Source organism: Onychostruthus taczanowskii, unplaced genomic scaffold, assembly GCF_017590055.1.
Source record: "Onychostruthus taczanowskii isolate IOZ18803 unplaced genomic scaffold, ASM1759005v1 scaffold156, whole genome shotgun sequence".
In the NCBI taxonomy this organism is placed as follows: domain Eukaryota; kingdom Metazoa; phylum Chordata; class Aves; order Passeriformes; family Passeridae; genus Onychostruthus; species Onychostruthus taczanowskii.
Window position 1 is genome coordinate 406,313 of NW_024498751.1, and position 26,163 is coordinate 432,475.

General features: G+C 34.6%; 1 protein-coding gene across 3 annotated transcripts in view; it reads left to right on the forward strand.

The window, feature by feature from the left end:
* The window catches only part of SIPA1L2 (signal induced proliferation associated 1 like 2), a 126,613-nt gene that overhangs the window by 60,889 nt on the left and 39,561 nt on the right, over positions 1–26,163 (forward strand). For all 3 annotated transcript variants that reach the window (XM_041399136.1, XM_041399138.1, XM_041399137.1), the window contains 7 exons: positions 59–192; positions 1,535–1,723; positions 6,498–6,672; positions 10,306–10,409; positions 16,673–16,830; positions 18,371–18,947; positions 23,653–23,927. In XM_041399136.1, coding sequence (XP_041255070.1) covers positions 59–192; positions 1,535–1,723; positions 6,498–6,672; positions 10,306–10,409; positions 16,673–16,830; positions 18,371–18,947; positions 23,653–23,927 — 1,612 coding nt within the window. The remainder of the gene's footprint in view (positions 1–58; positions 193–1,534; positions 1,724–6,497; positions 6,673–10,305; positions 10,410–16,672; positions 16,831–18,370; positions 18,948–23,652; positions 23,928–26,163) is intronic.

Consider the following 26,163-nt stretch of genomic DNA (forward strand, 5'->3'; position numbering starts at 1 on the left):
AAATTTTCTAGGGGATTCATACTTTACTCTTATCTCTTCATTCATTCCTGTGTAAAAGAGCATCAGAACTACTTTGGAATAGATGAAAATCTTGGACCTGTAGCAGTCAGCATCCGGAGGGAGAAGGTTGAAGATGCTAAGGAGAAAGAAGGATCTCAGTTCAACTACCGTATAGTTTTCAGGACAAGTGAGGTAATGTTCATTCCATAATTCTGCAAAGCAATGGAAAAGTTGACCTGGAGCTTAGGATACTACTTGTGTGTCTGAGCATACATTGCTAACTTTGAAAGTAAATCTCTTAATGGGAAAGGATGTTTCCTGTACCATTAGTAAATGTAGTTGCTCCTGAACAAAGGTTTCCTTTTCTGTACTGCATAAAATTTTTGTCTCTTGAGTGAGCATCCAAAAGGAGGTAAGTTGGCTGAAAAGAACTGCAAGGTGCAAGCAAGGGAACAGATGTTAACACAGCTAAAGATAAGTGTGGATCTGGCTGCTTGATGTTATGTTTCTAATGATAGAAAAGAAGGGGTAAGAAATGTAGGGATAAAGGGAACTGTAAAATAGAAAAACTAGTATAATGACTTATTTGTATTTTTTCATTTTGTTTCAAAATACTTTCTTAGAAGCTTTTTTGTGACATGTTTCTATGTACTTTTAAATGGATGATTTACAGAAGGAATATTAATATATTTATAAAATAATGGTCTTATTTGAAAGAAGCATTTGCTTGTGGTTGTTGGGTGTGAAGTCTCATTACTTCTATTTCAAGCAATTTAACATCTCTTGCTAAACAATTTCTTTATCACAGCGACTACCTTTAGATTGTATGAAAACACACAATGGTATTATTGCAGCAAACAACTGTAAATCTTTGGAATCCTTAGGACTATTGATTTTTATTTTGACTAGGATATAGAGAAGTGTTAGCCAGACCTCCTGATATCACTGGGCTCTTGTGCTTTTGCAGACAGATGTAAAAACAGATATAGATGTAGATATAATTTTTGTTTTCAGTTTAGTTTTTTTTAATAGGCAGAAATAGAGTTCCAAAAATGGAAACCCAGCTCTAAGAAATTACTCTCTTTTTGTCAAGTCCAATGAAGATAGAGCATCATAGATAAAATAATAGGTGAATGAGTTAAGTAAAGTTGTGATTGGCTGTAGCTTAGCTCACATGTTCAGTCTGTGTTTGCTAGGGTAGTATGGCAGAATTCAGAATTAACTGTTTTAGTTTACTGGCATCTTTAATACTTTCCCCTCCCCCAGAAAAGGAATATTCTTAGTAATTGTAATAAGTTGTTAACATACTTCATTAATTTCTTTAAGCAAAAAATGTATTTGTCACTTAGAAATTGAAAGCTTGTCTGCTCTTTTAAAGTTATTTACTAATTTTTTTACTGGTTAAAAAAATAAAGTAAGGATGTTTTTCTTTCCATTTATTTTTTCCATGCTTTTGTTAAACCCTGAAGTTTTTATCTCTAGGGTTTAGATTATTAGAGCTAAAAATGTTTTGTGTGTTTTACCTTTACTACAGCTTACTACACTTAGAGGAGCAATATTAGAAGATGCTATACCATCCACTGCTCGTCATGGCACAGCAAGAGGTCTGCCTCTCAAAGAGGTGCTGGAGTATGTAATACCAGAGCTGAGCATCCAGTGCCTGAGACAGGCTTCCAGCTCACCCAAAGTACCCGAGCAGCTGCTTAAACTGGATGAACAAGGGGTATGTAGCACATGGCCTTATTCTTAAAGACTATTCCTTAGATAAATAGAAGAAAAAAATTATTAAATATTTTGCAGACAGTGTTAATTAACATGGATCTGTAATGCAAGCCATCCGGTTTCTTGGTTTTAGAGAAACTTGCCTATTTTTCACTGACAAAATGAGGTTTGCTTTTCTAAGCAAATACTTCTTAAAATACATTTCAGTTGAAGAAAATAAATATTGGTCTATGGAGATTGTCTTTCAATGGCTGAGTGAAAGATTATTCAGTTTTAACATCAGTGAGCAGGGATTTTCACAATCTGTGTTTGCACTTGAATATGTACAAATGTAGACTGCAAATGAAAATACATCTAACACTATTAGTATTGTGTGTGGGTAAGGAGACAAAGCATGTTTTGTCTTAAGTCTCTGCATCTAAAATTTATGGTTATTTTTTACAATACCATTTTATGATATGTATTTATATTTTATCAATTTGCTGTATTCTCACTAGGATAGAATACTTCTGTATTCATAGAACTGAAATTGTGATTAAGACTACTGAATTAATTGCATGGCAATAAAATATTCAAATGGCTTAAATTTTGAGAGAAAATGGTAACATCTGTTAGGTTCAATAAAAGTGAATCTGCTTCATTCAAAGCTAGTAGTTAAATTTATGGTTTCTGAATATTTTGTGAAGGACACACTTGTGATGGTTTTTAAAAAATGTTCATTTAAATTGAAGGTTTTACTTTCTGGGTGAAAGTCAGTATTTATCTGTTGAAGTCCAATCTAATGATTGAACCAGTTGACTATAATGGTGCTGTAGTTAATTTTTTATTGCTGGCTCAGTTTTGAGTGTAGTGATTGCATCTAACATCAGTGGTGTCTATCAGAATTCCATGTGCCTCTAACAATTGCTTGAAACAAAGCACATGTAGTCAGAGGAACAGAACTGGTATTTTTTGGATGGATTGTTAAACTATCTTTTATATGTTAATTTTAGTACTTTTGTTCACATTGGTGTTTGAGGATGGTGTTGATTTTCCTGAATGTTGTTGTTTTCTTCTGTGTTTGTCAGTTTTTCTGGTAAAACAATATAGGGAAATCAGAGGCACTGAATTCTGAACCCAAGAGTTCCTGATGTGCTCTTGCTCTCTGCTGTTTGAGCTTCAGAGTGAGTTTAGGTTAATCTAGTAAATAATATTCACTTCAGCCGGGCAATATGTTCAAGGCAGTATTGAGTATGACTGTGTTTGATCTGATCTGAATATTTCTCAAACTCACTAATAGTATTTCCCAAAAACTGGAGATTGAGATTGTCCATTGAACTGACCAAAGTGGTTCTTTAATCATCATCTCCTCATTAGGAGAAACTGCAGTATATAGCACTTCCTTTTATTTTGTGCGATCAGTTTTGAAATTCAGTCCTATTGTTAAATGGGCTGTCAGCTGACAAAATGCAATATTAATATAACTTATGTACCACTTACTACAAGGTAATTACTTGAACATAGACAGAAAGCTGTGCAAAGAACTGCCATGAGATCCATTTTTGGTTTTAATCCTCTTTGGCACTTAATGCATTCAGTTTATTAATCAAGTAAATACAAAAAGAGTTATGCTTGGCAAGTGAAGGTGATGACTGGTGGAAATATAATGAATTTAAAAAGATGAATTATGATCTGGAAGATTGGTACTGTCACCAGAGTGATATGAATTTTGTCTAACGGAGTATTAAATGTTTGCATATTTCCATAGCCAACTGAAGACTACTTTGAAGTTTTGATTTCATTCTCTACTTGTTTGATAGTTTTTCTGTGAAATCTAATATGGATTATGAAGGAAACATGTGGCCAAATTTTGTCTCTAAAAATGGCAGTAGAAACCAGTTCTAAAACCTAATTTGAATACATTAAGAAATTGCCTTTTCCAATTTATTCTGCCATATGATGCTCATCATTAAATTCAGCTGTATATTTGCAAGAAAATTCAACATTTTATCTGCTGCTGTTGGTTTTTAAGCTTTCTCCAACTTCCCCTTAGTTTCCCTTTCTAATTTCTGTTAATGGTTGTTTATTGTATATGCTTTTTGGTTCCCCTCGCATCTCTCTGGAGATGCTCACTTCCCTCTAAGCTATAGGATAAAGTTTTAAAAAGACCAAAGAAATTACGATTGGTTGCAGTGACATTTAGTGGCAATTGTGTGTCTAATCTCTTGGTGTTCCTTGATAGTAAAGACTCTAAAATCTTCACATAATGAACGTCAACAAGTTGTTGTTACATGATAAATAATCTGTGCAAAAATTTGACAGGATACCAAGATTCAGTAGTGAGTGATTCTGACAAGAACACAATAATTTTGAGTAAGGAAGGACTACTATGCACCTTCAATACATATTACATACTCAGTTAGCTAAATGGGTTTAGCAGGTTTTTTTGTGGTGTCATGTTATTAAATTGTTCTCAGTGTGAAATATAACTAAAAGTAAAATTTCTGAATTGGAAATAATGAAATTGGAAACACATCTGCAATTATTTACTTTAAAAGACTTGAATAAGCATGTGGTACCATTTCAAAACTGGCAAACTTTATCAGTTTTAAGTATTCTGATACTTCTTCATGCCAGTTAAATGTATGACATAAGAAGATCCTGCCAAAGCTCTTTGAGTGATTTCTCTTTTAGGCACTGACATTCTAAACCTTGATCTCTGCTTCTGCACAGCCACCATGATCTTGGCTGGGAGTTTTTTTACTCAGATCTTCTAATATAGTTGTGAAGGGTTCTAGCACAGGGGCAGGAGGTTCAGATTACTGCAAATGAGCTTGCAGCTTGTTTAGCAATAGTGGTTTTTTATAGTATTGACTTTGTTCAGAATTGTATAGCGTTCACAGTGCTTGTCAGTCCATGAAGTTAAATCCCAGGATTAGTTCTATCGCCGGCTGGGGGCTATGTACAAATCACGAATAGGATGGGACTGCTAGGAATGTGTCTCAAGCTGTTTTACTTTCCAGCATCAGTCTCATTACATGGTTATGACAATGGGAAGATGCCAGCAGCATCATTTGCACAAGTTCATGTCTTGGGCTGATTTGTCTCAGATCCTCATTTTCAATGTGTCTTATCTCAATGTTTAAACCCTTACTCTTAGTTCTTGTCCCTATTTTTGGTGGCTCCGTTTTGCATTTAACTTCTCTACTTGTCAATTCTAGTGTGAAGTCAAGGAAATCGACCTAAATCCCCTGTGGTTTTAAAAAGTTAAAACTATTGGACACAGGGCTGGTATGGAGGCGGCAATGGGGTCACCATCATTAAAGTCTTCTGGGATGTGTCCAGTAACAGCACTGCTTCCTGACAGCTAATGTTTGTTTAACCATTTAGTTTCTCCTTCATGAATTGTTCATGCTAGATTTCTGCTGAATAAAATAGTCACCAGTAATCAAGAACCTTTTGTTAAATACCTAACTGTCTTTGAAATGGGGATTAAGGAAGCACTCTGGATGGGGATAGCACCTAATGCCAGTCAAAAGGAAATTATAGAAGCGAACCAGTAGCTGCAGATTTCACTGGTCTGACTTGGGCAGCTCCTACAGTGCATCCATAATCCAGAATCCCCTTTTATCTCAGATGGTCATCTATCCCATGCCACATCAATCCTACATCTTCTGGCTCTTCTGTGTTCTAGGCTGGCCAGGTGAAACCTTATTCCTTATTCTTATCCTTCTCTCCTAACTGCTCTCTGGTGAATGGCATTCTGCCAGGGCAGGTTCCACAGGAGCCCACCCCTACACAAAGTCTTTATCTACTTAGGACTAAGGGGAGGCAGGCTGTCGTTGTCACCTTTGCTCTAAGAGAAACACATCCAGCCTTTGCATAACATGCTTTCTGGACACTAATCCTGAAGTTTGATTAAGAGAGGTCTGCAGCTGGAGAGTTGATTTGAGTCATGAATACAGATAAGTGTCTGAAGGGAATTGGGTGTGACTGATGGTCTCTGTCAGTTTGTGAAGTGCTGGAGGGTGTTGGTTAGGAATAATAGGACTGATCCATCCATGTGGAGGTTTCCTCTTTGTCAGCTTAAGTGTGCATAAAAGCTAAGAGGAAAACGATCTGCTCAAGAAGTAATGATCTCTCTTTATACCTAATGTTTTATAGTTTTTGTACTTTATCTTTGAATAGATGTGATTTATTTGTGTAACGTTCCATAACTGAGAATCTCTTTAGCAAAACTATTTGACTGCAATCTAATTTCTTGTTTTAAGTATACTTTTAAAAATGGCAAATAGTTTTTAACAGTGTGTGATTTTATGAGGAAGGCAAAAAATGACATATAATAGGAATGACTGTTCTGAGGGCCTGTTTTAACTGAACTACAGTGACCTGTAAGGGATAAAAATGAGGAACAATAAACTCACCTTCTTTTAAATCTGAGAAAAAAAGACCAATATACAAATATTTCCAATTAAATTTTTCATAACATAGCATGAAGTAGAGTGTGCTTTTATAGATAACAAAGTGAAAACTCTTTGTACTGCTTTTATCTGTGTTTGAATAGTGCCAATCCAGTTTTCTTTCAAGAGTTGGAGGGTGTCTTTTGTGGATTTTTTCTTTTTTGTTTTCGTCCTATGGTGACTTAATTTTCCAAATCAGAACACTTATTTTTTAATTTTCGGATGCCTTCTTTCAGGGGTTATAACAGTGTTATATTTTAATTGTTAATATTTATTTAGTATTGACTTTCCTTTGCTTCTGTAAATTTTCCTTTTTTATTTAATTTTTAATTTCAGCTGAGTTTTCAACATAAGATTGGTATCCTTTACTGCAAAGCAGGCCAAAGCACAGAAGAAGAAATGTATAACAATGAGATGGCAGGACCAGCTTTTGAAGAGTTCCTTGATCTACTGGGCCAGAGAGTACGGCTAAAAGGATTCAGTAAATACAGGGCTCAGCTAGATAATAAAAGTAAGTTATGTTTTAAGCTATGAGAGAAACAGTAATCATCCAGATGATTTTCTGTAAATTATGTTGTCTTTTCCTGCTCTTGACTTTGGGTTGTGAATAGTAGGATTATATGGTAAATGAGGAAGATGAAGCATATGGTAAGAAGATGTATCAAGCCTTTTCTGAAAGATCATTTACTTTTTCTGTGGCATTAGTCGAACTGAAAATCAAAGCAATTTATTTCATTTGGTTTCATTTAGTTAAAATCATACTACATGAGTAATATTTCCCCAGGCACACTTTAACATCTTATTCTTTCAAAGGCAATAAAAATATATGTATTTCAAAATATGGAGCAATTTCCCTTATTTCAGCTAAACATACATGCTTACTTTTACCCAACACACACAAGCAGTCAAGTTTCCTGGTTTCTCACACATGCACAGTAAGCATATCCCCATTTGTCAACTGATAATTTTTAATCTACCTCAGTGCTGTAGTTAGTACTGCCATTTCCTCGGGTCTTTTCAGTTCCTGAGTGCAGTAGTATAAAAATTTAATTGTGCAAATTGCTTGGATTTTGTAGCAAAATAGGAACTGAAGTATTGCTGTTTAAAAAAGTCAAATATAGGTTAAGACACTTCTTTATTAGTACTGTTTTTACTGCCCCTAAATTTAATTTAAATTAATTCTTAGTTTAAGGATGTTTTAGCAGGATTTTGACAGCTGATCATATGAGCTGTGGTCTAAGGATATCTAGTTATTCATCTACTTCATTTTAACATCGTGTCAACCTAGTATAAGCACCACATTTATTTCCAATAACGTTACTGCCTTTTTGCTTAAATCCATGTTTCTTTCCCTTTAATAATTTGAGCTTTTTAGAGACTATTTCAGTACAGAATAATAACAAATAATTTTTCAAATTAATTTTTAGAAATACATATTAACATACTGTGGATGTCAGACTTCTGGAATGAATTGATAAATAGGGATGAAAAATCGAAAGGAGAAAGGGGTGTTTGGGTTTTCTTTTTTTTCCCCAATCAGAGCATGACTGAATGTCACCTGTAAATTGTATATATGAAAATAAATGCTGGTCTGTCAGCAAATTCAGTTCCTGTATTTGCTGTACTTCAGTATGAACTTACATTGCTGATCAGCATTGTGTAGCTATCAGTCAGTAACATGATTTTAATGTTTTACAAAGGCTGTGTGCCATTAGCTATATTGTCCTGTCAGAGTGTATCCTCATAGTTTGCAACAGGCAAAATGAAATTAAGAATTCAAAAAGATGCAGTCTTTAGTATTATATTAAATGTAAAGTACTGGCTTAAATATCACATTTTTGTTATACTTGTTTTTAAATATAACAATGCAAGAAGTATTACTGTGTGTCGTATTTAGACTTTGATTATACATTGTTCTGACTGCCTGCAGGTTCAGAGGAGTGTAATAATGTAGTGTCCGAGAGCTATATTTTTTGTAGACACAGTATTTCAGTAAAAAATCTTGCTTAGTTCTTGTAGGAGTAAAAGTTATTAAGTTTTTATATTCTCAAATGCTTGACCAGCTGTGAGGTTTTTCTCTAAAAATTTCTCTTTTTAGAATTTGTTTATTTAAAAAAAATGTTTATTTAGTATTTGGGTAAGTGATTGGTCCATTTCTTATGTCACAGAGAAAGTAGAATGGTTTAATGGGTTGCCCTGTCTGGCAAATAAGCCCCTACCTCTTGTGTGCTCACCCACCCTGCAGTTTATGAGTCGAGATTAAGGGAGTTCAGGAGTGAAAGGAAGAAAAACACCCCCAGAAAAACCTCCCAAACAAACAAAAATTCCAAAACAAACAACAAAAAACCCACCAATCAACAATGAAAGCACAACCCACCACTACATCAATCAGGCAACATACAACTTATGCAAAGGCCATCACTCGCCACCTGCCATGAGCTGACTGATGCCCAGCCATTCTCTGAGCAACAGCTACCTTGAAAGAGCTCTCCCTGCTCCAGTTTTCCTGCAGAGCATGACTTTATAGGGCATGGGGTATGTTTTTGGTCCATTTGATTGGCTGTCTCCTCCCAAGCCCGTGGCCAGCCCAGCACAATTCCCGGGATGGGAGACAGTGTGGGGCAGAGTGGCGCTGGTGCTGTGCGGGCACAGTTGAGCCACAGCTGAACCATCACTGTGCTACCAGCGCTGCTTTGGTCACACAGGCAGCACACAGCACCATGTGGGCTGCTATGAGGAATTATAGCTGCATCCAAGCCAGACCCAGTGCAAATGTTCAGAACATATGGAATGTATTAACTATAAATTCTATTCTGCTCTTCTTTAGCGCAGTTTTAGTGGCATGCAGTTCCAAACCATGAGATAAAGAAATAAGAAAATTAAATGAAACTTTACCAATTCAATATTATATAGTTTGTTTAGTATATGTTTTAAAACATATCAGTCTACTGGAAATGGGATAAAATGTTTTGTTGTTGGAACATATTTTCTCTTTCTATCTCTTCAAAATTGTCTTTCTAAAATGCCACTGAAAGGTTATAACGGAATTCGATTTTCTGCTAAGATTTTGAAATAGAAGAGTGCAATAAGGTTTCCTTCTTTTAGCGACATTTAAGTAACAGACTTCAGTTGAAATTATGCTTTTTATTTCTTATGCAACTATAATACTGTAATCTGTACAGTATTACAGTATATTTAATAAATTAAATTAATTTAATTATCATATAGGCATAACCCAGCACATTCACATATGAATGTGCTCCTATTTGTATGCACACAAATATTTTTAGATTTAGGGCTGCAGATAAAGATGTGTATGTTTATATACATTTATATACTTTTAACAGGAGAACTAACATGGCTAATTGATTTCTTTTTGGAATATAGTTACTCTTCAAAACAGATCAAAACTCCAAAACCTTAAACAGTGTGTTAAAGAGTGTACTGGAGAATATTTATTGCTGTAGATAACATAAAATTATATTAAAAAAGAAGTGAACATGGAAAAAGAGAAGAAAAATTGGCATTGTCTTGACTCACTAGAGTGTTCAATAGAGTTAAAGCTTAAACTTTCTTAAAAGTTTGATTGAAACTCATTTACTGTAAACATCACAAAATGCTAACTATTAATAAACTTTCTAAATAAAAGAAAATGTTAATTCATATAATAAATTTATTTAAATAATTTTCAAATGTATGTAATATGTACATGTCTTATGTTTTAAAAATGTCTGATCTGCAACGTGTGTTATAATGTTAGGTTTGAAATAGCCAGTTCACTTTTGGTAAAGTATGGGTTTAGTCAACTGTCCTTATTATTGTTGAAATAACAAAAATACATGTTCTATAAAGCTACACTGAAGTAGTGTAGTGTTTTGTTTTTATCGTGATATGCCAATATATTTAAAATTAGTTTATTAGGTCTCAGAGACAGCAAACTCTGGGTTTTTTTTGCAGGACCCCTCTATGTCATAATACAAGAATAAAGACTAGGTTTTTAGCTGATGGAAACTGGTTTTGTTCAATTGTAAAAAATAGATAAGTTGTTTAAATCTATTTAAATCACAGCATGCAGAACAGTGTCCTGAAAAGTAGTATGAATGTTCTAATTTACTGACCTTCTTGCGATTAAATTAATTTTCAGCTGATTCAACAGGAACTCATTCCCTCTATACTACCTATAAAGATTATGAATTAATGTTTCATGTATCAACAATGCTTCCATACATGCCCAGTAACAGGCAACAGGTATGTCTTTTTAGCTTTTCATTGTAATTTTACATTATAAATGTCTGACATTGAGTGTTGGGGTTTTTTAACAGCATTGATTGAAAACAGAATTGTTTTAAAAGAAGTATGACTCAATTATATTTATTTTCTTGAAATATTGTAAGAAGTTAGAAATCTTGTAAGATTTTTATTGTATATAATTCAGGAACTTATCCCATGTACCGTATTTCATTACATTTTTAAAAGGCAGTATTGCCTCTGGTGAATATGTTATTTTCAGTTTGGACTGAATTCACATCTTATGTATGTTTTAAACATTGTATGGAATGAATCTTGAAAATAGTCTTATGGTTGAAATATGCATGAAAAAAATTTTTTTAAACTATTCTACTTAATCGTTGTATTACACATCTTGAAATGTTTATTAATGTGTGAGCTTAGTGATAGTTTTTAACTGTATCCTTCAAGTTGTGTGTGAAAACAGAAAACTGCAGTATATTTTTCTTATTTCTAGAGAATTCACTTTGCTTATATTATAATTCAGAGTGTCTTCAAAGCATTAAGGATGGCTAAAAACCAGCACAGCATCCAAAGTGTGCGGTGCACCAGTAAGGTTACTCTGTCTTGCCTGCCTAAGATATTTCTTGTGACTTAATTAAACGTACAAGCACATTTGGTATATCAGTATTAAGGCTTAAAAGAAAAGTGCTAGAATTGCTCATGTATCAGACTGATGGTAGTTTGTAACTTTCTGTACTGCTGCTCTGTGTTCTTCTAGGTATGCAGAAGTAAGTGTTGATTTATGTAGTTAGTTTTGGAATATTTTCGCCTTACCATGCAAGTTACAGTCATCTCAGCCATTGTGGAAGGTTGTCAGAAAAGAAGGATGCTATCTCACTTTGGTTTTGAACAGCTCACAAAAGATGCTTACTGCTTGATTGTTGAACCATATGGGAGTTGTATCTTTCATGTCTATCCTACCAATAGGTCTTTTGTGAGCAGGAAGAGATGTGTTAAGACAGCAAGAAAAAAGATAAAATAAAAGTACTGAAATTCTTCAGAAGGGATAAATAAAAATAACAATATTTTACTGTTACAAGAAAGTATATCATGTTATGTGTTTTAAATAATCAGTGCATAGAGCTCTGAACAGTTTGAAGTTGTTGAAGCTGTTTCAAGTGAACAGTTAAGACATTACAATTAGTATTTAGATGTAGTTTAAAGAAACTAAATTAGGAATCAAAAGACAAACTTTTCACCATACGAATAACGCAAAGTTTAGATGACTCACTTCCTAAAATATGTGGCTTTCAGGAGACAGAATGTTCATCAGACACTCAACTGTGACATAGCTAGTAATCAAGGGATTGGATCTTCATCACTGATTTCAGATTGTTCTGTTTCTCTAAACTTTCAGTTGCATCTTATTACAAAACAGGTTAATTTAGTAAATGCACTAGAAGTTGTTCTGTCTGTATTCAGTCTAACAATCTTTGACTGGAAATGCATGTAAATAGGGAAAAGTGTACCCTATTAAGATGATATAGTACACTGAATGAGCTTGCCTTAAAAGAATAAAATTAATATTTTCATAGCAAATCACAGGCACTGACAGTAAATATGGCCTTACTTGGAGTTTATTACTTTTGTTGTCTTTCATGAATTTTCCTTGTTTGTGAGAACAGGATATCCTCTTGCCATGATTCACTTACTTTCATAGTTTTTTGCTGTTTGTCTGTCAGCTTCACTGCTGTGTTGCTCAGCTACACCCTGTTACTGTCCTTTCACTTCTTCCTGTGCCTTCCTTTCATTCTTATCATCTCCTTATGTGTCTTTCTTTATAGTCAGGTGCTGATTCTTGTGTACAGAAAAATCCTTCAATTTTAACTCCATGGTCTTCCTAGCAACAAGCTCCCCTTTCCACAGTGTTTTAGTAAGCTCTCATCATTGTCCCTTTAAAAGGTTCAATATTTAGCGGAAGCACTGTGTTGTTATTCATGGTTTCCTTGGGATCAAAATAATGTGGCAGTTTTCCAAGTTCAAGCAGTATGCCTATCTGAAGACCCACCACATTATTTTTCAGGTGATGAGATCTATCAGTGTTTGCACAGCATGTACACTGTCTTAATGAAATGTGACAAGTGCACCCAAATTACTAGAATTTAGCCAGCCTTAATGTGCAAAACAGATTTATAATAACTGTTTATTTTTTTTTCTCTTAATGTTTAGTTCCAAAATACATAATGAAGTCTCTTCAGGGTTTGGCTCACTGCATACCCAAGTAAGGGGAAGTTAGAGACCACGGTAAATTTCCTGTTAGGTTATGTTAGGAATGAAGCCCCCCATTCAATAGTTATTTTCTACTAGCATATTATGTATGTACTGGCTGAGGTTGTTGCATCCTTTCCCCATGTCCCTTCTTTGGTAATGACTGGGCAAAGTATTCAGTCCCTCCTCATCCACGACGGTGACCTTCAGTGAGCAAGCACTGAGCATTGCTTGTGTTCCAAATACCTGTGAGCCAAAAATAGGCTGCACCAGAACTGTTTGTTGCTTCTTCCAGGATATAACTACGCCCTGCTTGGTCCATGATCAGGACATCCCTCTAGTTTTAGAACCAGCAGGAGATCCAAAGAGCAAGGTAATTTTTATTTTGGCTGCAACATAGGCTGGGAACTTTCAAGTCAGCTGCTCCTTCCCTAGGATGGAGAAGACAGCCAGCCCTGGTATGGCCAGTTCCTTTTCCTTTACTGGCCTTTTCTTCAAAGCAGTTCAAGGCTTTTCCCTTTAAACTTTACCTTTGCAATGTCCCTTTCCAAATCATTCCCTTGCAAGTTTCCCACTCACACATTTGCAGTCTGCTTGTGTTCACATGATCAGACCCAATTAATCCAAATCTGTTCAAATAATCAGTTTTCACCTGGTTTTATAAAAACTTGAAAGTGAAACAGATATGCAATAATGAAATAAGCCTTTTACATTTACCTACTGTTAAAATAGCTGGGTAACAAGACCTGTGGTTATACCAAACTCAGTTGATCAGAGCTGTTGAAAGAGCTTTTACCATTCATTTCTGATTTTGGTACTGGCTAAGAAACCAAATTAAAAGAAAATAAAACTTTTGAAATCACTTATTTTAGAAATGTACTAAAATAAGTTTGGAGATTTTGACTCTTAACACTTCATAATTTAATTGGATGAAAAGTATATTTGACTGCTATTTCAACAAGAATTCCTTGTTGTTTTGCAGTTTGACAAAGCAATAAATCCTACTGAAGCAGGTAGATTTTTAAGGCTGAGCACAAGCTGTTAATATGCTAAGTTTTAAGACAGTTTTTTCCTTCAGAGATGCATATCTGAAAATTAAGAATTGAGTCACTAAAATCTGAGAATAAATATAATAGCTATCATTTAGTGCAAATCATTTTAATCTAATGGATTCTGCTTTTCTAACATATTTTCCTAACTGGATTCTCCTTTGTGTGTCTTACATAACACTTCACTGATTTCCTTTTGGTTGCCTTTCATACTTGATTAGGTTTATTTTCAAATTCTAGCATGACAATGATGCCTCCTTACTGCAAGTAATTCTCTGTAATCTCTGCACCCAGTTGAGAGTTCCTGTCAACATCAATGCTCAACACTGGCATGAGATTCTTTAGAGTATGTTAGAAAGGCAGATTAAAAAAAATATAATTTTACAACATCCAAAAGCCCCCAGACCTGAGCAGACCTCAAAATGGGAGAGGAAGGGGAAACTGAGAACCTGAAAGGAACACCCAAACAAACTAGGAGGTAAAAATTGGGAGAAAAATCTAGGCTATAGAATGGAAACTAGAAAAGGGTTTCTTATAGATTATTTTGCTGAGTTCCGGTTTTCTTCAATTCCTTTTTCATTTTCAGTATGCTATCCTTATCTCCCATTTCCCAGAGAACTATGTGTTCCCTTCTTCTTCTCCATTCAATACTTTATTCTTTTCCTGTTCCTTTATCCTACCCAGAGCACTTCTTTCCATGTTCCAGATCACCCCAGTTTCATTCTCCCCCTTTTAGAAGTTCTTTGCATTATGATCCTCTGTGCACAGCCACAACGGTGCTTTGCCTTTTGCATTGTGTTGGAGTTGACTGACCACTTATGCATGATAACTATTTATAAGTGTTACACTGGTTTTATTTTAAACTGAAAACTGAAGGAGTCACTATGATCTCTACAGTCTTGGTAAGGTTCTTAAAAATAATGACCTGTCTTCCTATTTCTTTGTTATGCCTTGTAGAGGTTTCCACTCTTGAAAAATATCCTAGGGGTAGGATATGGGAACTGCCATACTTTTAAAAAGTCTTAGCTAGTAAAATTTCAAACATTTCTATAACTTACCTTCAATTAAGTGAATGTTGTTCTTGCTTATGCTATGTATGATGGCAGGCAGAGCCTCCTAAAGGGGTCTACAAAAGCAGAAAATACTCTTGAAAGCAGTTATTATCTTGAAAAATAAATATACCTTTAAAGAGGATAGTATTCTCATTTCTATAATTTACTCTATGGAAATGTATAGGCATGAACCACTGTAGCAAGAACAAGTAATTAGTAATTGGGCACTTAGTGGTACAACATGTGCAGAAATTAATCACCTTGTACCTCATAATTGTAAGGTTGCTTGCAAATGTAACTGAGTTGTAAATTCCAACCTGTGAGATAGTAATAACTTCTAAACATTACCTTGTGCTGCTCTACTATGATCTAATTGTATGGCTCGCTAGATGAGCAAATTAAAGTATAGCTGACACACTTAGTTCTGTGATCAGTTCCTCAAAGTGTACTTCTGTATGCAACAGTGTGCATCTTAAATGGCTCAAATAACCAGTTGCTTTCATTTTAGTCTTAGAAACCTGAGAACTTGACTGAGCCACACAATTTACCAAATACTTTTTTCTGTTCCTATGTCTGTTTTCAAGTTTCGTAAGAAGTCTTATTTCTTTATCTGTGTTTGTGATTTTGATTATGTTTAAAATAATATAGATGTCCTTAGTGCTTTAAAATTGTGGCTTTGGCCCTCTGATTACCTTCAGAATATCATCCTTTATGTTATTTTATGGGTTATAATGAAACAGACATCGGTTCTAGGTTTTAGCATGTGCAGCTTTCCTTTTTATTGTTGGTAGCTGAAATACTAACATTTAGTAGAACTGGAAAAATGCAATAAAATACTCTTACTAGAAAGATTCTTTTCTGTGAAATCACCTTCATAGAGAAATTTTTACTTGCTCTGTCCTTAAGTTTCCAAATAAATTTATTCTTAAATCCTTTTTGGTTACATATGAGCTAAGGTACAGCTGTAAGTGTCTTTATGCTATTAGTTGACAATGCAAGATCTGTGGCAGACTTTGGGTAAATATTTTAAATGTAGCACCTAGCAGACTGCTTTTTTTATCTGTTAATATACAGAATTTGAAAGTTAGAATATTCTTCCATGAAGAAAGTGAGCATCATTTTACTGTGTTATTTTGTTGGTTTTTTTGGGGGGAAAGTGTAGTAGTCCCTTATTGCTGGATATGTTTTTTAATTTTTACTAAATTTTAGCCTATAACAATGATTTAGTATTTTAAATTAATCCTTAAATATATTTTGATGATAAAAGCTACCGATTACAAGAACAAATTTTTAATTTAAGAGTTCCTAATAGCTGTTGTTTCTCCATGAGTCTTGGTTCTGTTCCTCAAATATGCACTTGTTAATATTTGTGATGAATGTTTATGATATTTTTTTCTAAATTAAGATCATATTATTAAGGACAATATTTAATAGAATTACAACATGGAAAAGGAAGCTTTACTGAGACATAGAAGCAATATTATATTTTTAATGTAGACACAAATATTACACTATAAAGAGGGAATGGATGTACAGTTTTCTGGATAATGAGAAATGTCAAGTGATGCAACACTTTTTTATTACTGAAGTGATGCACTAATAAGAATAAGAGAAATACATTTTTCTTGTAGACTAAAATATAAATGAGCAGAAACTATGGAGAAGTAGTGTGGAGATGTGAGAAAATTCACTAGTACTTTTGTGAACTTAGCCTAATTTCCTTTCCCTATATTTTTGCAGTTCTGATATCCTTTACATGTTGTTCTCCATGGTGCAATAAAAGTTATTTCTGAAAAATAACTTTATTTGTATTGGTTCAGCTTGTTTGGGGTTTTTTCCTAAGATGATGAATTTATGATTTTATTTATGGACTTTTTAATAACTAATTTTTCAATGCATGTTTCTTGTCTAGCTGCTAAGGAAAAGGCATATAGGAAATGACATAGTTACCATTGTCTTCCAAGAGCCAGGAGCACTTCCTTTTACTCCAAAAAATATTCGTTCCCACTTTCAACATGTATTTGTCCTTGTCAAAGTGCATAATCCATGCACTGAAAATGTGTGTTACAGGTGAGTAGAGCCTTGTAATTATATAAGTTTGTTACTAAGACTGTAATGCAACTGTGTTTTCTAGATATTCTGTATTTCTTATAGATACTATGTGCTCAGTTTTAAAATTTCTGCAGCACTTCCTGTGAATCTGAAACCCCAGTGTCTCCCTTGCACACATCTACAGTTATGGAGCACAGTTTGTAGGCTCAAAGGGGTATGTGCAGAACTCCATGTTGCTGATTTATGGCCACAAAATGGGGATATAACAAGGTAGTGAAGATTTGCAGACACAACAATAGAAATTAATTTAGAATTTGTATTGTGTGTTTCCTTTTTTTAAAGAAAGTGATTTAAAGTATTTTGGAAGGTCCTTTAACCTGTATGAATCCCTGAATATGACAATATGATGAGTCATAGCCTTTAAACACATAAATGAAGACTTTTGGAGAATGGAAAAAAATCATACATTTCAGAGGATTTTAACTCTCAGATTTAAGTCACTGCATCATGAATTTTAACAGAGTAACAAAGGTGGAAACACATTTTTAAATTGCTTGGTAATTGTGCAAATAGTGATAAAGACATGAAGCATAATTACAGAGGTTTATTTATAAATGTTATTTATTCATTGTTTAGAATGAAATTAAAATACATCTTATTTTGGGTCATATTATTGTCTTTTAGTAGTCTACTAGAACTTAAACTATCTTTTAGGACTTGATTTCGTTTCAGTAAATGTTTTGTGTTGGTTAATACATGACATTTCCTAAGTTATGTTTTCCTTACTATTAAACTCTTATCTGTCATCCCAAATTTGACTGTATTTCAGCCAAATAAATAGTAGTTATATCTATTGTATACTGTAGTTTGAAATTATTTTTCAGTTGAAATATATTACGTATGTATCAATCAATTAGAGGTATAATTGTATCACTTAGGAAATATTCCTATTTTTCTTACATTTGGCTGTGAACTGTCTAGATCAAGAATTGTGTTTTCGAATTTTATGAGCATAGAGTAGGAAGATTAAACAGGTGGAGAATGCTCCATTATAGTCACATTTGGCACCAATATTTTTCATTGAATTCACACTTCATTGTAGCAGAAAATTTGAGGATAAAAATTAATTTCTGTTTCTGTTTTTATATTTCTTAGTTTAAGATGATGCAACTGAGTGACAGCTGAAAATTATAGATTTACATAAAAATAATTTTAAAAAATCCTTCTCTCATTTACTTCTCACAATTCATTTTAATATTTATTACATTGAGGAAAGGAGACATTGACACCCTAAGAAGTTATCTTCGATATTTTTTGTTTTAGCAAGATACCTTCATAATGTCCTTTATATATTTAAAAGAAGAAAGCCATTCTAAAACAGACAATCAGTTTTCTTAGATGTGTCTGAAACGTCTGCAAATTGGCATGTCAAAGCTGTACTTAATTGTGTAAATGGATTGCAGAGATCACAGTTCTGCTTATCATCTGATTTTTTTTTTTAAGGAATTAATAATTTTGTTGGTTGTTCTTTTTTTTTTTTTTTTTTTGCTATTTCCAGTGTTGGTGTTTCACGATCAAAAGATGTTCCCTCATTTGGTCCACCTATTCCCAAAGGAGTAACTTTCCCCAAGTCTGCAGTCTTTAGGGACTTCCTTTTAGCCAAAGTTATTAATGCTGAAAATGCAGCGCATAAGTCGGAAAAATTTCGAGCCATGGCCACAAGGACACGTCAAGAATACTTGAAAGATCTGGCCGAAAACTTTGTTACCACAGCTACAGTGGATACTTCAGCCAAGTTCAGCTTTATTACTTTAGGGGCAAAAAAGAAGGAAAAAGTGAAACCAAGGAAAGATGCACATCTATTCAGTGTTGGAGCGATTATGTGGAATGTGATTGCCCGAGATTTTGGCCAGTCTGCTGACATTGAATGTCTCCTTGGAATCTCCAATGAGTTTATCATGTTGATTGAAAAGGAATCAAAAAACGTTGTGTTTAACTGCTCCTGCAGAGATGTTATTGGATGGACATCTGGATTAATGAGCATCAAAATATTTTATGAAAGAGGAGAATGTATTCTTCTGTCTGCAGTAGATAATTGTGCTGAAGACATCAGGGAAATTGTTCAAAGACTTGAAGTAAGTGTAGTTTCTAAACTGGAATTCCAGTATTTTTTGAACAGTTTTTCTGCAGCTCCTCTGAGATAAAATTAAAAATGTTTTTTGTGTTTATAGGAGTGGTTTTGGTCTACAAAGAGCATTACAAACAGTAATCTTCATAACAGCATGTGAGATAAATGTTGTCAACCTGTTTTTCAGGGGTAAGGTTTCAGATACCATTAATCTGACTACTTGCCCAAGGCCATGGATGGTTCCAGTGTTGAAATCAGGACTGAAAAGCTTTTGCCTTTTTTTAAAAGCTATACCTCTTGCTGTAGCCTGTTCTCAAATCACACCTTATAGGTAGAAGTATAATAAATTAAAAAATATATGAAATCTTAATAGGAAAAATATTTTTTCATAATAATCCATGAGAATATTAGCAGAAAATTTTGTGTAAGTGCTTGTGCTGATTTGTTCCTCTGTACTGTGAAAGTACAGGAAGCAAAGAAAACTATACCAACTAATGCCACTTTTAACAGCTGAAAGTTTTTCAGACACTTGATGGCCATGTCAGTACTACTGTGCCAGTCCTGTAACTATTTCAGTCAGTCAAAGGAAATGACAGTAACTCCAAGGTAAACGTGCTGATGCAGCTAGTGGTTACACTTCACTCTTTGATCTTAATTTAAGTGATTTAGATGGTGTTAGGGGTTTCTTTTGTTGGAAGGCACAGCACTGAAAAGAAATCTGTCTGCTTACAGTTTTCACTCTGGAACAGTTGGATTGCAGCTGGTGATTTAGGGCCTCTCTAGTACTGCAGTCTCATATAGCATTGCTCAATATCATGTTCTAAATAATAACTTTCTTCCAAAGTACAATTGCTATTTCACTCTTCTTGCGATTGTTATATTATCCTTTTCAGATGAGGTCTTCAGTTTCACTTTCCTTAGACAGATATTTCCCTTCTAGAAAATAGTGCTCCCATTATGTCTTGTTAACCACACAATATAAATTTCTTAACACAAATGAAAAACAAGATTTAAAGTTCTAGTGAAAACTTCTGCTATCGACAGTGACAATTTTTTTTTTTTTTTTTTTGCTATTTTTCACTTACTTGGTTTTGCAAAGCCTGGAAATAACCCATGTTGCTGAAGACAGATCTTTAAGATTTGGTAATTAAAAACACAAAATGAAACGTTTATCTATGTTTACTTTACTACTTCCTATTTGTTATAGCCAGATTTGGGGTTAAATAATGACAAATTTGTTTTAAGCCTCAAATTTAGCATCAGTTCTAACTAAGGTTACCTGAATATTAGCTTCAAGTACCTGTTTCAATGAGCTCTGCCTGCCTTATCTTTCCCTGCTACCTATCCAACTTTCATACTAACTAAAAGAGTTAACTATCATTACTTAAGGCATTTTTTGACCCTGTTTCTTGCCTCATCTTTTTCTCATTTTCCCCTGCTTCTTCCTCTCTTTTGAAAGCTGTATATTGATGTTATTTCCTGGTTGTTTTATAACATTGAATGCTTTCTACAGTCCTTAAATACCTTTGGTATAGAACAAGTAGAACCACTAAAAAGTATTTAATTCTCTGATGCCACACTTTATGTGCAAACTTTAAAACCTTTCAAGTGACTCAGAACACAGCTGAGGTTAACAGCCATATGTGCCAGCAGATGCTAAACATGAAAGCTCAAATTGTGATGTAATATCAATCTTCAGTGAACAGATGATTAACCCTTTTCAGTCATGAGTTAAAGCATTTCTTAGAACTAATGAGTAGAACATTGCAATTGCTAAATGAGATTGCCAAAGAAAGAACTAGACTTTATTGTCTGTATTTAAATCATGCAAGTAAAAATGACACCTATCTGAATATCCAGATTAAAAAGAGGTGTAAAAAGCTGGCTGAGACAACGATTTTAGTTTGGTCTGAAACAATTGGTCTAGGACTGAAAAAAGAGCTGTGACTTGTCAGTCTAGACAAATTTGTATTTGTGGGGGAGAGTATCTAGTTATAGAGAGTAGAAAGAGCAGCAAGCTATAGATTGACTTGGAAGGTAGTGTTGGAAGGCAGGAAAAGCAGTGGTTTTGAGCTTTCGGATAACAGAGAATGGCAGAGTGATAAAAGATTAAATTGAAACACTGAATGGTTCTTTAGATATGAATCTGAGTTGACAAAATTTCCTTAGTATTCTGTATATTACAGAAAACCCTCTTCATCTTCTTCATGGCACTTAGAGGATCTCTGTCTTTTAACTTTATCTGTTTTAAGTGCTTTCAGAGAAGCCAGCTCTTAGTTCATTTGTGGCCACAATATAGTGAAGCTTCAGCCAAGTCAGCAGAATGCTGTGTGTTGAAGTGGAGCAGCACTATGTTTAATGTGACATTACTATGTAATATGCAGTGTTACGTTCCAGGGAATATACACTTGGGAAGGATAGATCTCCTGGAATACTTTCCATTGGGAATAGATAAGTCTTTGGCAGGAATCTTTATCTTTGAACTTTTGAATATTTAACTAACTTGAAGAAGAGATTTTGAGTGCTCTGCATTGGGGAAATCCATATACTTTGGCTGGTACATTAATTTTTCAGTAGTCTATAATTGTGGCATAATCATAAAGATGTGTCAACCCCCAAAAATGAATATTATGTAGCTTAATAAGAATAAAATTCCATCCCTCAGCTGGGCTCCTGACAGTAATAGCATGTTCTTCTTTTCACTGCATGACTAAGTGTATATTTTCAAAACTTGTGATGGAGGTGTAGCTGATGAAGAGCTGAAAATTTCCTTTTCACTTATCTAGTTCCCAAATTATGGAATTTTTGTTTCTTACTGAAATTTAGTTGTAAGAGAGCTAACAGTATGTTAAAGTTTCCAGTATGCTATGTAGTTCTAATACTATATGCAGAGTTATAAGCACAAAAGAAAGTTCTGTTTTAAAAAGAAAGTTTTTAAACTACACTAAAACCTCAGAGCTGAAAAATGACAAAGGAAATAGCTGTTTTGTTTTTGTTATGAAAACTCAGAACTTGACTGTGTAAACAAAGCCTCCTGAGTACATTTTAGACATCTAGATAATGATTTTCGCATTTTAACTTTGAAACCTGCATCTTCAGAAATAACTGGAAAGATTATGAATCAAAATTTCTGAGCAATAATTCTCAGAATATCTGATCATTGCAACATCTCCAATATTTCACAGTTCCCTGAAGATTATCCCTTCATGAATGCAGGCTAATTGTATTTATTTTCCTCACAGGTTAAAATCATAAGCACACACCAGATCAGCAAAGTTAAAATAACTCATAGGTTTGTGGCACTTTGTTCTCATGTGTGTAAGTTCGAATTTTTTTTCTGCTGAGTGACAGATATCCATGTAGAAATATTCCATAAAGAAAATAGTGCTTTAAAACTTACTAAGGTACCAAATCTCATGAGCTGTAAAGTCCCACTCCCTTCTCCTGAACCCCTGAATCAGGTTAGGCCATTCTGCTGTGGCAAGCACACAATAAACTAGTAAGCTAGCCTGCCTGGATTCTGGCTCAAGCACGCAATGGAGAGCAAGAGTGACTTTTCCAAAATAGCTCCTGAATTAAACTCAAGCCATAAAACAACCTTTGCAGAGGTCTGTCCTGCACAGCTGATAGTAAACCCTAGCCTCCTATCTATTTTAGTGGTGCACACTAAATCCAGCCATAATCAACATGAGGAACTGCGCTTAATGTAGCATAGCCTTGGGAAGAGCCCTTGATCTGTTTTGTAATATATGCATCTCTAAAAGGCAGGTATTTGCCTTGGTGGAGTGTTTATGGAAGATCTTTGATAATGTTTCATAGTGGTGAAGTTTTTTTTCTAATTGAGCTAATGAAGCTAAATACATACTGGTTTTGCGACACTGACAAAAGTCAAGGCTGGGGCAACTCTCAAACTTCCTTGTAATGCAGGCTAGAACTTTGTGTTCTGAGTGTGGTGCAGTATCCCACCTTACAGGCTGTTGTATGATTATGCTTTAGATAGCAAAACTGTTGAGAACTTGTTTCACAGCATATAGAAATGAACCTGCTTAGCAAAATCTGAATTTGAAGGATTTTTGCTGATCTGTATAATGACAGTTACTTTTCACTGAATATGAGGAAAGTAAATTTTTTTTTATTTCTAAGTTTCCCAGTGACATGGAAACTCTCATCCCATTTTAGTGATATCCTCATCTGGAGATGATGTTAGTTAGGGATCTGCCTATGAAGAAAAATAAATTAATATTTTCTTCATTGCTATTTTCTTGAGGAAAACAAGCTGCTAGAACTGAGGCACTTCACTCAGTTTGGCTCATATTTTATCTTGGGTTTAATACTGTTTAATGCTGAATAAAAAACGCCTGCACACCTGCAGTCAGCCAAAAAAATATGAAGTAATTGGCAGGGAAACATTTTTCTTGCTTTGTGTTTTGAAACTAAACCAGCTGTAAAGTTTTCAGTAAGATATAAATGGCATTGTACTAGCATTGGGCAAGGGGGAAGAATTTAACATGGGTCATGCCTGCCCTGGAGATGGAAGATTTTTAGCATAGTGAAATGTGTCATTCATTTTGTTTTATGCAGAAACCTTAATTCATACATAATGTTGAGGTAATTTAATGTTAGTGTATTAAAGATAGGTAATATGAAGAAATAAACGACTTTATAATGTTTGCATGCCCTGACAATGGCGTAACAATCTGGTGCTTCCTCAGATAGTGACCAAAGGATGCGAAACCACGGAAATGACTCTGCGGAGAAATGGGCTGGGCCAGCTCGGATTCCACGTGAACTTTGAAGGGATAGTGGCAGACGTGGAGCCCTTTGGATTTGCATGGAAAGCAGGCCTACGGCAGGGGAGCCGCCTGGTCGAGATCTGTAAAGTGGCTGTGGCAACTCTGACCCACGAACAAATGATCGACCTCTTGCGCACATCGGTGACAGTAAAAGTGGTCATTATTCAACCACACGAGGATGGAGCGCCCAGAAGGTAACAGTTCTCAGAGCTGCAGTTCTAATATTTGTATCTGTCTGGGTTTTTTTTTCCCTGCTCCTGCTTAAATGATGACTCTTCTATTGAAGGCCTTCAGTAAATGGATATTGTCCGTTATGTTGCGTGATTGTATTGTTGAGGCTATTAAAGCAATCTTTTCCCAAAAACCCATATTGACTTGTTATAGAAGATAAAATAAGATCCTACAAGAAATTTACTTTATGTGACTTTAAAAAGGTAGGAAGTAAATTTTAGTGCAACCATGACTGAGCTGTCCTGAAAGCTGATGTTACTTCTTTTCTTCCACGTGAGAATTTTAATGCTGAATTTAAAAATGTGGAATCCTTTTCATGAAATTGCACCTTGTCCATCTTTGAGATTTCTCCAACTCCTGGCTATTGGAAAGATTTGGGTTGTTTTTTTATTTTTCCTCTTATGATGAAATGTAATGAAAATAGTGAATTACTGGGTTCTGGACATACATGGTACTAAGTCATAAAGTCCTACTCACTTTCTACAGCTATCTAATTTATTCACAATAAATGGTGAATTACATCAGTGAGTTTGTCATTTAAAGCAGAGAAATCTTATTGCAATGTGAAATATATCCTCATGCCTGGGGAAAGTCTGTAATAACTATCATTACAGTCACTGTACCAGTGTTTTCAGGGATTAAATGCATTTTTCTGTCATCAGTATTCCTTTTTTGGTGATGAAAGGCACGTTTCTCATTTCTCTGTTTTTTAATATCATGAAGCAGAGAAGTAGGAATAAATTGAAACTTTGTAACAGTGTGATTTTATTTCTCACACACCTTGTCTAGTCAGTGTTAATTTGGCTCATTCTAAATGAGAACTGTACCAGAGTAAATTTAATTACTTGTCTTCTTTTAGCAGGCCAACTTTAAATCTCTTGTTGATTTTTAATTCAACAGAAAAAACATTAGATGTGTTGCTTTTGGCAAGAGAGCAAGCAATAAATTTTACGTAGCGTGCAGCACTGTGAAGTCGATGCCAGCCGTATGCGAATGCTGCTTAATTGGTGGCAATTCTCCAAGTAGTCATTGGCCTGATGTATGACACACAAGGGCTGTCCCCTGCCTCAACCTGCATCGAGATGCCTCCCTTTCTCAACAAAATGCCTGTGAATGTAGAATACCACCGTTTTGCTTAGTTGGGTAGAAATTTGCAATTAAGCCTCTCTTTGCTTAGCTTTGCTATTCTCACCATCTGCTTCTGGGTATGAATTTTCACTGACTTGTTTGGTATACATTTCCAAGCTGTTTACAGAATATGAGCCTAATGAGCTGATCCTTTTCTATTGAAGGTAAAAAACGTGTATTTTATAGGCCCTGATAGAAAAATACATACTGTATGAGCTGTTTATATTGTCTTTGATATAAATCTTCTTCTAGAGATAAAATGTTTAAATCCCAGATCAGTGTGGTACATAGCACCCAAGTGTATGTGTAGGAGGAATTTTAACTGAATGTTACCACACTGAGAAAAATCTGCAAAAGCTGCTTCTCTTTATAATTTTTAGCATGTTTAAAATTGTGACTAATTACTAAGAAAATGAATTTTTTAAAACTATGTGTCTATTCTAAAATTTTTTAAAAGCATGTTTAAGTTCTTTTTAGCTTCACTTTTGTAGTGTATATATATATATATATATATAAAAATATATATCTAAATATAAATATAAGAAATGTCTCTTTCTCTCAAATATCAATTTCCCACAGGAAACTGCTTATTTTCACTTGTATATCCCCAAAGATAGGATTAGTGATTTTTACTGTCCAGTCTCTGGAGGTTTTTGAGCTTGCCTTTTTGCAATGTTTATAATCTAATCTTTGCAGACAGTTATAGATATTGCATGACAAGTCTGAGAATTTCAGTTGACTAATATGATCTTTGACTTTGTAAAATATATTAATGAACGAGGGAAAAGAGGACAGGACAGAAAGGGACAGATTATCAGAATTTTGGGGAATAAAGATAGCCTATTACTGCTACTTACTATTTAAAACTTGTGCAAATCCATCTCCCTGTCTACTGCTCAGTTGCTTCTCTTAGCCTTCTGCAGGTTCTTGTCACAGAAACAGAGAATAGCTGAGGTTGGAAAGGACCTCTGCAGGTTGTTGAGTCCAACACCATTGCTCAAAGCAAGCTCAGCCAGAGCAGATTGCTCTGGACAGGTCCACTGGGTTTTGTGTATCTGCAAGGAGATTAAA